The sequence below is a fragment of the Asterias amurensis genome, chromosome 14 (assembly GCF_032118995.1).
Source record: "Asterias amurensis chromosome 14, ASM3211899v1".
NCBI classification, from domain to species: Eukaryota; Metazoa; Echinodermata; class Asteroidea; order Forcipulatida; family Asteriidae; genus Asterias; species Asterias amurensis.
In genome coordinates this window covers 6,779,127-6,795,159 of record NC_092661.1, presented here as the reverse complement: position 1 = coordinate 6,795,159, position 16,033 = coordinate 6,779,127, and the positions used below count along the sequence as shown (strand labels likewise).

Here is a 16,033-nt window from a genome sequence, read left to right as displayed (position 1 = left end):
TTCACTGCGTGGTAATGACCTTGGTTGGTGGCTGGCGCTGTTAACGGACCTCGCCTCCGGCTCGGTCCGTTAACAGCGCCAGCCACCAACCCGGTCATTACCACGCAGTGAAGACCGGGTACTCGCACTGTTATTCCCTAATTATTACTTGGATTGGATAGTATTTGAAATTGATACACATGACTCCCAGATTGCGGCAAATGCTAGCCTTAATCAAGGCTTTGAAGGATTTAAAAAATATTTGTTATTGATTGTTTTCATTTTATTGTATTTGCGCCACACTACTTGTTTGAACTTCCTTCCCGCCCAAGCTGTGTGTGCAGTATCAGTGTGTGCATGCTCAGGTGAGCTGTAGGCGTGTACTCATGTTCGCATGCAGAGAGAGTGATACGAGTGTGGATGACTTTTTGTACATGTAGTTGTACGGGCGCCGTGCGCTGTGATTTTATATGCACAACATGACGAATGATGGGTGGGTTTACGGCGTCTTTTTCGGAGTGAATAATGCGACTGCCTTGGGCAAGGGTACAATGTACATACTAATCTATGCCTGTCCCTGTGGGATCAGATCCAAAAAGAGGCAATCATTTGAAAAAGAGATGAGCAAAGAATTTCCATTTTGTTGATATTTACCAGTTGTACAGTATAACACTTGTTGCCTATTTGTGTTGTGGCATCTAACGTTTTGATGTGCCATATTATATTAAAGCATGCACAGTCGCTAGGATCAGGCGTACACATACAGTATACATGTAGCACTGTAGAAGTTAAACCATTTAGTTAAAAACCCCTTCGAGAAGCGGCATCAAAGGAGAATAAGGGGTGATGACAATAATATACAAATATTGACTGCTTCAAGTGCTACACATAGTATGGTTAAAACTACGACTCCCTCGGTGATCGAAACTATGTCTCCCTAGGTGATACGGGGATCACCGAGGGAGTTATAGTTTTAACCATAGACCAAGTAAAAGTAGTCGATATTTGTTTTAGAACACCCCAAACATTGTTAAATACTGTACTGTTAAGTTACAGACCTGAATGCTACAATAAATCAAACCAATGTAATGTAATGTCCTGAAATTTGCAAAAACTTTTACTGTGCTGCATCTAGTGTCATGTAATCCAAAATGGTTACAGACTATTTATCATCCGCGTACACGTAATGTTCGAACGGTTATTTTGAGATACACAGATGCACAACTGATTGGGGGTGAGGTGGTAAAAAAAGACTTCTAGGTACTGCACGCCATGTGATAGTCTTTGGTCTATTACATGGCAAACGATGCACTATCACACGGCTGCCGTTTCTAGTAAAACTAAGGCATACCATGTGACGCACTCTAAACCAATAAAAAGGCAGAATATTTGTATGGGCCAGAATTTGTATATTTGTAAGTGTTATAATATTTAAGTTATCACACAAGCGCAAGTGGAATAGGAAAAAATATATCGCTTCTGCATCCCATATCCAACGAGGCCGTGCTCTCGACCAATAGGAATGAATAACTGTCTTATAAGCACAGGTGCAAGCTTGCGTGTCACGCTCATGTTTACACTTATGGCTGTGGTTATATCATTCGTTTAAACACCCCCGTGTGATGTCCTCTCTACCAATTAAAATGGAGAAACTGTCCAGGGTATTTATGAATGGCCAATGAAAAGGAACTGTGTATGCTGGCCAATGAAAAAGACCCTTGTATTCTGGCCAGTGAAAAGGACCAGTTTATGCTGGCCAATGAAAAGGACCAGTTTATGCTGGCCAATGAAAAGGACCAGTTTATGCTGGCCAATGAAAAGGAACTGTGTATGCAGGCCAATGAAAAGGATTGCTTTATGTTGGCCAATAAAAAGGACCCTTGTATTCTGGCCAATGAAACAATTCATGATGATTATTGTATAGGGGGCCTACTGTGTTTCTGTTTCACCTGTTTGGAAAGGTGACTCAAGGTTCAAGGTTGATATTGATACCTAAAAAAAGAATTATAATTATGTTATTCCGACCAAACACATGCAGAGATTTCTAGATGAGCTTTTGTGATGCACTTTAAAGTAATTGTTACGAAAATTGCGGTACCCGCTGCCAAAACAGGATTCGAACTGCCTCTAGCTCCCGGGCAACCTCGGTAGTCTAGTTGGTAAGACACTGCTCTAGAATTGCAAGGGTCGTGGGTTCGAATCCCACCCGAGTAACATGCCTGTGATATTTTTTCACAGGACTCGGGAAAGTACTGAGAATATAGTGCTAACACACATCGGTGTATGGGTATAAACCAAAATTAAAATTAATATGTTATGAAAATGTTATTCGTGAAATGATACATAGTAGCTGACATTTGATAAAACAAGCTTGAAGGAACAAGGCGCACCCAAGGGGGGTGGCTCGGGGGCTTGAGGCCCCCCCCCCCCAAGAGGGTCACCCAAAAGAAAGAAGACAAAAACGGGGGAGAAAGAGGGAAGGAAAGAAGAAGAAAGGAAAAAATAATAATGGAGGAGGGGAGGAAGGGGAAAGGAAAAAAGAGCCGAGGGAGAAAAATCGCAAATGCGCGTGTAGTTTTTGGTTTTTATTTCCAGTGGAAGTATTTTCTTTTCTTCCTTTGCCATTCACATTTTTTTCCCCTGCCAAAATAACTCTTTTATCTGGGATATTCGATAACGCGAGGTGCGAGGTGAAAGATTTTGAACACATCGTATGCAATGATCTTATGAAAACTCCCTTGTAATTGTGTAAACTTGTAACAATAACATATTAAGCATATTTGAAACCCCTTGTCCAGGATAAAATATATCTCACGTCGTTCAATGGCACTCCGGCATTCAATGGTTTTCTAGTACACTTACTTTTGACAAACGCATAGTAATGTTTTTTTACCCGCGATGTTTTTACTGAATATGCATGAAACCAGATACCGACCGACCCGATCGAATGTTGATCACCACGCGTTGCTTCTTTTCCACATTTTTCATTTTAGTCGGCTATGTTCAGGGATTTAAAGGTCTGCAATCCTACAAATTACACACCACATTTTTGCCCTGGTTAAAGTTATAATTTCATTTTTGAACAGTAATCTGATAAAAATATTATTATTATAATGCGACACCACTTTCGCAAAACAAAGGTTTAACTGTAGGTTCTGGGTTTGCCGTCTTCTTATTCATGGAGTTTGCCGCCCAGTGATGAAAAGTAGGTAGCACCGCCTAAAATGTTCTCTTTTCAACCACGTCCGCAGCATTACTATTTAAAACAAAAACCTTTGCTGAATTATTGACTGATTTTTGCAGTTCGTAATTATAGACGATACACTTACAGAAATCAGAAGTGCTTAAAAAGTATGTTTTTCTTCTAAATTTATGCATAAAGAGGCTAGATTTTTCACCCCAAAATCGCCAGAAAGCTCAGAGCACCCCACCAGGGGCCATAACGCAGGCCCCTGGACCCTACCCAATAAATTGGTTCCAGCCCCCCCCCCCCCCAAAAACATAATTCTGGGTGTGCCGTTGCTCTGTCCATGTGAAATCCAAGACCACACAGTGTAGGTTAAACCATATACTGGCCAGAATTCAATTCACAACACCGGAATGAGACAGCACTTTTTACACAATTTACAATGTAGAAGTTAACTGATTTTATTTGCACAAGTACTACAGGTTTTCTCGGTCAAATTCGACAAATGAGCAGTCAATATCATTTTCATGCGTTTCAATTAAAGCTGTTTGCCTCTTCAGTTGTTACTGCAACTGGAATTCAAACTTCGGCCATTCAATTTCGTTTTGAGTTGAGTCAAATTCCTTTAGCACTCTGTTCAATTTAGCGTATCGTCATTCTTTTTCGTGAAATACACGCCTCAAGAAGTGTCTGCGAATTTGAATGCTGCTTTGATGAATTGTTAAATTGAACGATTATATTGTCAAATCGAATGACCCAACATTACATTTCGTGACATACACGCCTCAAGAAGTGTCTGCGAATTTGAATGCTGCTTTGATGAATTGTTAAATTGAATGATTATTTTGTTAAATCGAATGACGCAACATTACATTGGACTAATCATAACACGAAATCGAATGACCCTTTTCAGTAGCATTCAATTTCACGCGAAACAGAAAAGCTTGTTGGTAAATTGGCTGCTCATTTGCCAAAATTGACCAAGAAAACCTATACTAGAAATATTTCATTAATGTTGTCTTGTGGACACTTAAATACTCAACACAAATGAAAGATATTTACCATTTTAAAGGCACTGGACACTATTGGTAATTACTCAAAATAATTGTTGGCATAAACACTAATTGGTCATGAGCAATGAAGAGGTGTTGGCAAATGACTACCACACGACTGCTGGGTTTCTAGTAAAACTAAGACATATCATGTGATGCCCTCTAAACTGATGAGAGGCAGAATTTGTGTAAGGGGTGTTATATAAAACAAAGTTTTTGAGGAAGACGTAATTACTCCCTAAAACATTTGAATTCAACTGGAGACCTCAGCTGAAATCTTGAATTCAAAGCATCTAAAAGCACCCAACTTGTGCCACAAGGGTGTTGTTCTTCCTTTATTTTCTCGCAAAGTTTTTCATTTTATGCATATTTTGATACACACCAAGTGAAAAGACTGGTCTTTGACAATTACCAAAGGTGTCAAGGGCATGTAAAGATTTTTTTAAAGGTATAATTACACATTGAGGTATTTTAAATCAATTGAAAAACCAAACTTGTCCTGTTCTGAGTTATCTTTGAGCTCTAACATGTAGGTAATACAAATTTGTTGCTGGTCCTGAAATACCTGGTATACATCTAACACAAACAACCACAAAACCATCTGCCAAGCATAAACTACTTTACTTTGCAAAAAGAAAAATTAAATTTAAGTTAGAATTTTGTGTGGGCAGAGAGAGGCATTGCTTATTTTTTTGGTGGTCTTCCTCTAAAGTTGACAAATTCTTTTTAAGGCTGTCCTTAATTCTTTAGTGAGGGACTGAAAAATTCCTCACTGAATGCAATTCAATACAATTTTTAGAGCGCTCTTACTAAAAAAACCCACTACTAAAGAATTAAGGACGGCCTTAAAAACATTTGCTTGGGCCCTTTTTGATAGAGTGAGCTAGGTAAGACAATTTACTCCATACAGAGAGAGAGAGAGAGTGTTTCTTTGCAAAAACTTATGAATTACCAATTAAAATGCAACATTCAATGGTTTTGTAATACTTGTTTTTATATATAGAATATTTTCTGCATTGGAACTTTTTGCCAGTTGTTAATGAACAGCATGAAGTATTTAAATATTATAAGTGCACTATATAAACGGAGCAACTATGTAAGGTCACCTTTTTTGGCATCGTGATGCTTCTTGAGTTCATATATCAAGCAAAGAATCTCACTGCGCTTCCTACTCACAGTGGCATCTCGGAACCATTTGTCTAAACCCTTGATTGGTATAGACAAATTGTTAATGGGCTTCTGTGTATGAAAAAAAGAAAATTCAAATTGAAAGTAAAATGAAAAATAAATAAATCAAATCAAATCAAAAACACATGACACTGCCATTGTGCGATCATCGCTGAATGCTGAACCAATCCACATCACAAGACATGACAATGATGGACCGTTATTTCACATAAAATCACATATGAATCATTTCAACTACACTGCAACTACACATGTACATGTACTAAGCCACAACTATACTAACCACACTACAGCCATTGACCGTGAAGTCTTTGCAGATACCTAAGCAACAGTTTGGAGAATGTTTTATTTGATGGTTACAATATCCACAAACTCTAATTTTGAAGGTGCTGTCATACATGACTTCAATATACACTCACCTTGGATATCTATAAAGAAAATCAAATGCAGTAAACGGAGGTGGTACAACAGCTCAGTGGAGGACGCCAAAAGGCATGTCAGCGAGAAGACAAAAATGCCACAAAGCCAAGTCTGCTATCAACTACAACAAGTATGAATCCATACAGAAGACTTATGTTCATTTATGTGCGAAGTCTTCTTCAAAGTCAAGTCAGATTTTCAGGAGTTCCCTTGAACTGCAACCACAATCTAAAAGCAACCCTTGCTGTCCACAACCACAATATCAAACCAACCCTTGCTGTCCACAACCATAATATCAAAGCAACCCTTGCTGTCCACAACCACAATATCAAACCAACCCCTGCTGTCCACAACCACAATATCAAACCAACCCTTGCTGTCCACAACCATAATCTCAAAGCAACCCTTGCTGTCCACAACCACAATATCAAACCAACCCCTGCTGTCCACAACCACAATATCAAACCAACCCTTGCTGTCCACAACCATAATCTCAAAGCAACCCTTGCTGTCCACAACCACAATATCAAACCAACCCTTGCTGTCCACAACCATAATATCAAACCAACCCTTGCTGTCCACAACCATAATATCAAACCAACCCTTGCTGTCCACAACCATAATATCCGTCAAACCAACCCTTGCTGTCCACAACCACAATATCAAAGCAACCCTTGCTGTCCACAACCATAATATCAAACCAACCCTTGCTGTCTACAACCACAATATCAAACCAACCCTTGCTGTCCACAACCACAATATCAAACCAACCCTTGCTGTCCACAACCACAATATCAAACCAACCCTTGCTGTCCACAACCATAATATCAAAGCAATCCTTGCTGTCTACAACCACAATCTCAAAGCAACCCTTGCTGTCAACAACCACAATATCAAAGCAACCCTTGCTGTCTACAACCATAATATCAAACCAACCCTTGCTATCCACAACCACAACATCAAACCAACCCTTGCTGTCCACAACCATAATATCAAACCAACCCTTGCTGTCCATAACCACAATATCAAACCAACCCTTGCTGTCCACAACCATAATATCAAACCAACCCTTGATGTCTACAACCACAATATCAAACCAACCCTTGCTGTCTACAACCACAATATTAAACCAACCCTTGCTGTCCACAACCACAATCTCAAAGTAACCCTTGCTGTCCACAACCACAATATCAAACCAACCCTTGCAGTCCACAACCATAATATCCAACCAACCCTTGCTGTCCACAACCATAATATCAAACCAACCCTTGCTGTCCACAACCATAATATCAAACCAACCCTTGCTGTCCACAACTATAATATCAAAGCAAACCTTGCTGTCAACAACCACAATATCAAAGCAACCCTTGCTGTCCACAACCACAATATCAAACCAAACCTTGATGTCCACAACCATAATATCTAACCAACCCTTGCTGTCCACAACCACAATCTCAAAGCAACCCTTGCTGTCTACAACCACAATCTCAAAGCAACCCTTGCTGTCCACAACCACAATCTCAAAGCAACCCTTGCTGTCCACAACCACAATCTCAAAGCAACCCTTGCTGTCAACAACCACGATATCAAACCAACCCTTGCTGTCAACAACCACAATATCAAACCAACCCTTGCTGTCTACAACCACAATATCAAAGCAACCCTTGCTGTCCACAACCATAATATCAAACCAACCCTTGCTGTCCACAACCATAATATCAAACCAACCCTTGCTGACCACAACCGTAGTATCAAACCAACCCTTGCTGTCCACAACCACAATCTTAAAGCAACCCTTGCTGTCCACAACCACAATATCAAACAGCCCTTGCTGTCCACAACCACAATCTTAAAGCAACCCTTGCTGTCCACAATCACAATCTCAAACCAACCCTTGCTGTCCACAACCATCACAACCATAATATCAAACCAACCCTTGCTGTCCAAAACCATAATATCAAAGCAACCCTAATATCAAACCAACCCCTGCTGTCTACAACCACAATATCAAACCAACCCTTGCTGTCAACAACCACAGTATCAAACCAACCCTTGCTGTCCACAACCACAATCTCAAACCAACCCTTGCTGTCTACAACCATAATATCAAACTTTCTGTCAACAACCACAATATCAAAGCAACCCTTACTGTCCACAACCACAATATCAAACCAAACCTTGATGTCCACAACCATAATATCAAACCAACCCTTGCTGTCCACAACCACAATCTCAAAGCAACCCTTGCTGTCTACAACCACAATCTCAAAGCAACCCTTGCTGTCCACAACCACAATCTCAAAGCAACCCTTGTTGTCCACAACCACAATCTCAAAGCAACCCTTGCTGTCAACAACCACGATATCAAACCAACCCTTGCTGTCAACAACCACAATATCAAACCAACCCTTGCTGTCTACAACCACAATATCAAAGCAACCCTTGCTGTCCACAACCATAATATCAAAGCAACCCTTGCTGTCCACAACCATAATATCAAACCAACCCTTGCTGTCCACAACCGAAGTATCAAACCAACCCTTGCTGTCCACAACCACAATCTTAAAGCAACCCTTGCTGTCCACAACCACAATATCAAACAGCCCTTGCTGTCCACAACCACAATCTTAAAGCAACCCTTGCTGTCCACAATCACAATCTCAAACCAACCCTTGCTGTCCAAAACCATCACAACCATAATATCAAACCAACCCTTGCTGTCCACAACCATAATATCAAAGCAACCCTAATATCAAATCAACCCCTGCTGTCTACAACCACAATATCAAACCAACCCTTGCTGTCAACAACCACAGTATCAAAGCAACACTTGCTGTCCACAACCACAATATCAAACCAAACCTTGATGTCCACAACCATAATATCTAACCAACCCTTGCTGTCCACAACCACAATCTCAAAGCAACCCTTGCTGTCTACAACCACAATCTCAAAGCAACCCTTGCTGTCCACAACCACAATCTCAAAGCAACCCTTGCTGTCCACATCCACAATCTCAAAGCAACCCTTGCTGTCAACAACCGTGATATCAAACCAACCCTTGCTGTCAACAACCACAATATCAAACCAACCCTTGCTGTCTACAACCACAATATCAAAGCAACCCTTGCTGTCCACAACCATAATATCAAACCAACCCTTGCTGTCCACAACCGTAGTATCAAACCAACCCTTGCTGTCCACAACCACAATCTTAAAGCAACCCTTGCTGTCCACAACCACAATATCAAACAGCCCTTGCTGTCCACAACCACAATCTTAAAGCAACCCTTGCTGTCCACAATCACAATCCAACCCTTGCTGTCCACAACCATCACAACCATAATATCAAACCAACCCTTGCTGTCCAAAACCATAATATCAAAGCAACCCTAATATCAAACCAACCCCTGCTGTCTACAACCACAATATCAAACCAACCCTTGCTGTCAACAACCACAGTATCAAACCAACCCTTGCTGTCCACAACCACAATCTCAAACCAACCCTTGCTGTCTACAACCATAATATCAAACCAGCTCATGCTGTCAAAAACCACAATATCAAATCAACCCTTGCTGTCCACAACCACAATATCAAACCAACCCTTGCTGTCCACAACCACAATATCAAACCAACCCCTGCTGTCTACAACCACAATATCAAACCAACCCTTGCTGTCAACAACCACAGTATCAAACCAACCCTTGCTGTCTACAACCACAATATCAAATCAACCCTTGCTGTCCACAACCACAATATCAAACCAACCCTTGCTGTCCACAACCACAATATCAAACCAACCCCTGCTGTCTACAACCACAATATCAAACCAACCCTTGCTGTCAACAACCACAGTATCAAACCAACCCTTGCTGTCTACAACCACAATATCAAAGCAACCCTTGCTGTCCACAACCATAATATCAAAGCAACCCTTGCTGTCAACAACCACAATATCAAAGCAACCCTTGCTGTCCACAACCACAATATCAAACCAACCCTTGCTGTCCACAACCACAATATCAAACCAACCCCTGCTGTCTACAACCACAATATCAAACCAACCCTTGCTGTCAACAACCACAGTATCAAACCAACCCTTGCTGTATACAACCACATGATCAAAGCAATTCTTGCTGTCCACAACCATAATATCAAAGCAACCCTTGCTGTCAACAACCACAATATCAAAGCAACCCTTGCTGTCCACAACCATAATATCCAACCAACCCTTGCTGTCCACAACTATAATATCAAACCAACCCTTGCTGTCAACAACCACAATATCAAAGCAACCCTTGCTGTCCACAACCACAATATCAAACCAAACCTTGATGTCCACAACCATAATATCTAACCAACCCTTGCTGTCCACAACCACAATCTCAAAGCAACCCTTGCTGTCCACAACCACAATCTCAAAGCAACCCTTGCTGTCCACAACCACAATCTCAAAGCAACCCTTGCTGTCAACAACCACGATATCAAACCAACCCTTGCTGTCTACAACCACAATATCAAAGCAACCCTTGCTGTCCACAACCATAATATCAAAGCAACCCTTGCTGTCCACAACCATAATATCAAACCAACCCTTGCTGCCCACAACCATAATATCAAACCAACCCTTGCTGTCCACAACTATAATATCAAACCAACCCTTGCTGTCAACAACCACAATATCAAAGCAACCCTTACTGTCCACAACCACAATATCAAACCAAACCTTGATGTCCACAACCATAATATCTAACCAACCCTTGCTGTCCACAACCACAATCTCAAAGCAACCCTTGCTGTCTACAACCACAATCTCAAAGCAACCCTTGCTGTCCACAACCACAATCTCAAAGCAACCCTTGCTGTCCACAACCACAATCTCAAAGCAACCCTTGCTGTCAACAACCACGATATCAAACCAACCCTTGCTGTCAACAACCACAATATCAAACCAACCCTTGCTGTCTACAACCACAATATCAAAGCAACCCTTGCTGTCCACAACCATAATATCAAAGCAACCCTTGCTGTCCACAACCATAATATCAAAGCAACCCTTGCTGTCCACAACCGAAGTATCAAACCAACCCTTGCTGTCCACAACCGAAGTATCAAACCAACCCTTGCTGTCCACAACCACAATCTTAAAGCAACCCTTGCTGTCCACAACCACAATATCAAACAGCCCTTGCTGTCCACAACCACAATCTTAAAGCAACCCTTGCTGTCCACAATCACAATCTCAAACCAACCCTTGCTGTCCAAAACCATCACAACCATAATATCAAACCAACCCTTGCTGTCCACAACCATAATATCAAAGCAACCCTAATATCAAACCAACCCCTGCTGTCTACAACCACAATATCAAACCAACCCTTGCTGTCAACAACCACAGTATCAAACCAACCCTTGCTGTCCACAACCACAATCTCAAACCAACCCTTGCTGTCTACAACCTTAATATCAAACCAGCCCATGCTGTCAAAAACCACAATATCAAATCAACCCTTGCTGTCCACAACCACAATATCAAAGCAACCCTTGCTGTCAACAACCACAATCTCAAAGCAACCCTTGCTGTCAACAACCACAATATCAAAGCAACCCTTGCTGTCAACAACCACAATCTCAAAGCAACCCTTGCTGTCAACAACCACAATATCAAAGCAACCCTTGCTGTCAACAACCACAATATCAAAGCAACCCTTGCTGTCCACAGCCACAATATCAAACCAACCCTTGCTGTCCACAACCACAATATCAAACCAACCCTTGCTGTCCACAACCACAATATCAAACCAACCCCTGCTGTCTACAACCTCAATATCAAACCAACCCTTGCTGTCAACAACCACAGTATCAAACCAACCCTTGCTGTCTACAACCACAATATCAAAGCAACCCTTGCTGTCCACAACCATAATATCAAAGCAACCCTTGCTGTCCACAACCATAATATCAAAGCAACCCTTGCTGTCCACAACCACAATCTCAAAGCAACTCTGCTGTCCACAACCACAATCTCAAACCATGTCAATGACCCTATGCCTTGTATGCAATAAAGCAGTCAAATAAAGTATTCTTATTGATATGGAAAACAAGATATGTTTTTGCACTTGTGCATAACCTAGTCACTGTGTGCATGTTAAACCCTATCGCTATTTTAAGTGGTTGATAATATTATTATCAAATCACTCTGTTTAATATTGTCCTTAAATCTGTGTGATCTTGTTTGATTTCTTTGTTACATGTATATCAAGGAAAATTAAGCCTACAAATTCACATTAATGGATAATTTTGAGATTTTTAAATCATTACAATTGTAACCCTTATTGCTGTGTCCTTCATATTGGATGTAAAGCTGTAGGACCTGTGAATTGTTGAATGCATACAAGTACACACTTCTATTAAAAACAGTAAGGGGTTTACTCTGGTATTTCTTGGCTGCTTTTATTTTGTATCAGTTCACTGAAAGTTTACATAATGGCCGAGTGCCAACCTTCATTGCTTTGTTATGCATTTATGAAGCCATTTGTTTCTTGACTTCTTTGAGGTCTATGAGCCATCACATGAGTTTGATTTCCTTTTTACATCTGAGAATCGACCGATTGCGCTACCAACGTCACGTGACCTGAGATGGGTAATTACACATCAAAAAACTTGGCGTACGACATATCAACGTACATTGCATTTGTTTGTTCAATCAAAGCTTTTCTTTCTCAAAATCACTCAAGAATATTGCTGAGTACCATGAGACCTTACCAGTAGATGAACAATGCCAGTAATGGGTAAACACAGTTCCACCAACTAGAAAATTAAACAAGAATGTTCACACGATGTCATGTGTTCGTGCACAGAAAGTGTGGTTTTACATTGCCCTCATTGGAATGATTTTGCTTCCAAATCTTATTAATAAAAATCTCCTGAAGAAGCTTTGAATTACTATATTTTCACCCCAAATTATTTGATTAGAGGGGGTAATTGTCAGCTAGAGACACACAACTTCGCAGTCTCCCTTGACACAGCCCGACTTCACATCGTGCACAACGCAAAACCATGGCGCGTGAGCTCGCTTACAAATCTCAGTAATTTGCGTAATAATAATAATAGACCGTTTTTATATAGCGCTTTTCACGCCGGAGGGCGTCTCAAAGCGCTTCCGACAATATTACCCCTGGTCACCGGGCTTTAAATCATTCTTTAAACCATCTCAGCTCCCTCAGCTAAACCAATCACAAGAACCACCTCTGCCCTCACAGGTACCCATTTACCCCTGGGTGGAGAGAAGCAATTATAGTTAATTGTCTTGCTCAGGGACACAAGTGTCACGACCGGGATTTGAACTCACACTCTGCTGAACAGAAGCATCAGAGCTTGAGTTTGGTGCTCTTATCCACTCGGCCACGACGGTAGTCTAACCATACTGTTAAAGGAAACCTCTCTTTTGAGAGAATACTGGATTTATCAAAGAGAATGTGAGATAAATCAATGTCACAACCTTCAACTTTATTAAAAGGGCTTTGTCTCGAGTTAATTAATACGCGTTATTAATAAAAAATACAGCCAATCTTCGTCCATCGGTACGAGTTTTCCCATGTCTTTATATGTATACCCATCTCAGGTCCCGTGATCACGTGTAAACATTGGTAGCGCATTTGGTCTATTTTCAGGTATTTGATTGTTGAAATTTTTGGAGAGTTTTAAGCTTTTTGGACTACAACAATGGTTAAGTGTACATGTACACGTACTTACCTGAAAGAACATCTGTACATATTGCAGAAGAAATATCCCACAGTCGCTGAAGTTATTTTGCTGAGGCACTTTGGGTTGGCAGCCTTTGATTGTTTTAGCATCAAATACACATTGACTGTTCTTTCTTGTTTCGTATTCAACTGTCAGATATCTGTAACAAATTCATAATCAAATGGAAACAGCATTCTCTTGTTGTTAAATGACTTGAACAACTTGTTTAATTTAGTAACAGTCCAACAAGTGGTGATATACAAGCTTTGCCTTGTTCAATTCAGTATACACTCCTAAAATATTTATAAATATGTGTTTGTTCAAGCTACAATTTTTATTACAAAGAAACAAGTCAAAACAGGACAACAGGGGTACCATTTTCAAAATATTTGTTTTTGTAGATTCAAGTGCCAAACAATCTCTATTTTACATTGGCGACTTCCTCTCCGACAAAAAACTTCAACAAGGGTTAAAATTAGAATGGGAATAAAGTTTGCTGATGTACATTGTGGGAGAAAAAAAATTTAAAAACATTGTTTGCGTAGGTTTGTTACACGGCAAGTTGTGCTAACAAGTTCTCTCAACTTTGAAAAATACTTCAAAAGTGATTGAAAACAATCACAACATACCTTTGAACATGAAATTGAGTGTCTCCGTTACCTACAGGTAACTTTTGCACCTCAAACCCTTTCAAAAATCACAGTATCCGGAAACAGTATCCGAAGCACTAGAGAAGTAGACCAATGAGCAGGATTTCTTTACTTGTGGCATGTGACATGGGGTAATAATGTTGAAGCGCCATGAGTGTCACTGCGTGACAGACCTGAGCGCTATATAAGAAGCCACTATTATTAATATAAATATTATTTTACTATTTAAGGTTTTCACCGTTTAAGCTCATTCAACTGATGCACTCTTTGATTGTTATCTTTTTATATGCATCTATACGTTAGAAGCAATATTTGATTTCAGTTTCAAGTCAGTACATCATTGCAACTAACGAGTTCTGACTATTTAAGGTTTTCATTGTTTCAGCTCATTCAACCGTTTAAACAAATGATTTCAAAACTTTGAGATTTTAGTTTGAGTTTGGTTCTTTAAAATCCAGAGGTAAATTTTTCAGCCTGAAAAAAAACTTTAACCCCCCAAACTTTAACCTTTAAAAAAAAAAAAAAAATTCAACTAAAAGACTGAAACTTAAAACAAAAACTTTAACATTTCCACTGAACGTGGACGGACGGAAGGATGCCAAATGGAAATTTGTATTACATAGGCTCGCACTGCTTTGCAGCTCGCCAAAAATGACAAGGGTCGACAATGACAGGCTTTACTGCTATAATCAGAATTTTTTTGGTTAGTAATACTTCAGTCACATGATAAGGGACAAGTACTTCATTAACACATAACCATATTCCATATTCATTGCAATCCCTTTGGCAATAATAATAATAAAACACATTTATATTGCGCAGTTACCTATATAAATATACTCTACTGCGCATTACAAGGTATACAAATAATGCAGAGAAAAAAATGAAAAAACAAATACACAAACAGAGCAAGAATGAATTAAATGGGTGAAGTAAACAAATGGGTTTTTAACTTAGATTTAAATAAATTAAGTGATGAAGACTGTCCAATGCAAGGTGTGAGATTGTTCCACAGATTTGGAGCGGCGTCTAGAAATGCCTGATCACTTAATGTAGCCCTAGATTTCCTAGATGGGTGAGACAATGTGGGATCTTGAGAACTCCTGAGACGGTAGGTAGATTGAGACTGAGAGAGGGATTTCATGGTTATGAGTTCTTGGATGTATGTTGGTGCTAAACCATGAATGGCTTTATAAGTTAATAAAAGAACTTTAAATGCTATTCTTTTTCGAACCGGTAACCAGTGTAACTCATTTAACAATGGACTACATCGAGAATATCTAGAGGAATTAAAAATCAGTCTAGCACAAGCATTCTGAACCCTTTGCCATGTTTGCAGTTTGTTAGTTTGTGTGTCAGGCAAACCCAAAAATAAGCTGTTACAATAATCTAACCAGCTTGTTACAAAAGCATGGATAATTTTTTCTGTACAGTCACGAGTTAAATATTTACGGATATGAAAGATATTGAACAGATAATAAAATGCATTCTTACAAACCTCGGCAATATACATGTATGCTTATCAAATGTTAAGTGAGAATCAAACCAAATCCCTAAATTCCTTACTGAGGTGGAGGGTGATATGTTGGACATAACGACTTTGATGCTCTCAATGTGTAGGTTAGACATTTGCTTAGGAGTACCACATATCAAAAATTCAGTTTTCTTATCATTCAACAATAGATTATTCTGTAACAACCAAGGACAGAACTGTTTTCATTATTTTGACTGGGTGAAACAGACATATACAGTTGAGTGTCATCTGCATAACAATGACAGGACATTTCAGGGGAGTTCTGTTGAACTTC

General features: G+C 39.8%; 1 protein-coding gene across 1 annotated transcript in view; it reads right to left on the bottom strand.

Annotated features, from left to right (window-relative positions):
• Positions 1 to 3,610: 3,610 nt before the first annotated feature.
• The window catches only part of LOC139947210 (sentrin-specific protease 6-like), a 156,775-nt gene continuing 144,352 nt past the window's right edge, over positions 3,611 to 16,033 (bottom strand). Inside the window, exons 20-21 of the mRNA XM_071945079.1 lie at positions 13,585 to 13,735; positions 3,611 to 5,457 (exon numbers count right to left, since the gene is read on the bottom strand). Of these exons, the coding sequence (XP_071801180.1) occupies positions 5,311 to 5,457; positions 13,585 to 13,735 (298 nt within the window). The 3' untranslated portion in view covers positions 3,611 to 5,310. The remainder of the gene's footprint in view (positions 5,458 to 13,584; positions 13,736 to 16,033) is intronic.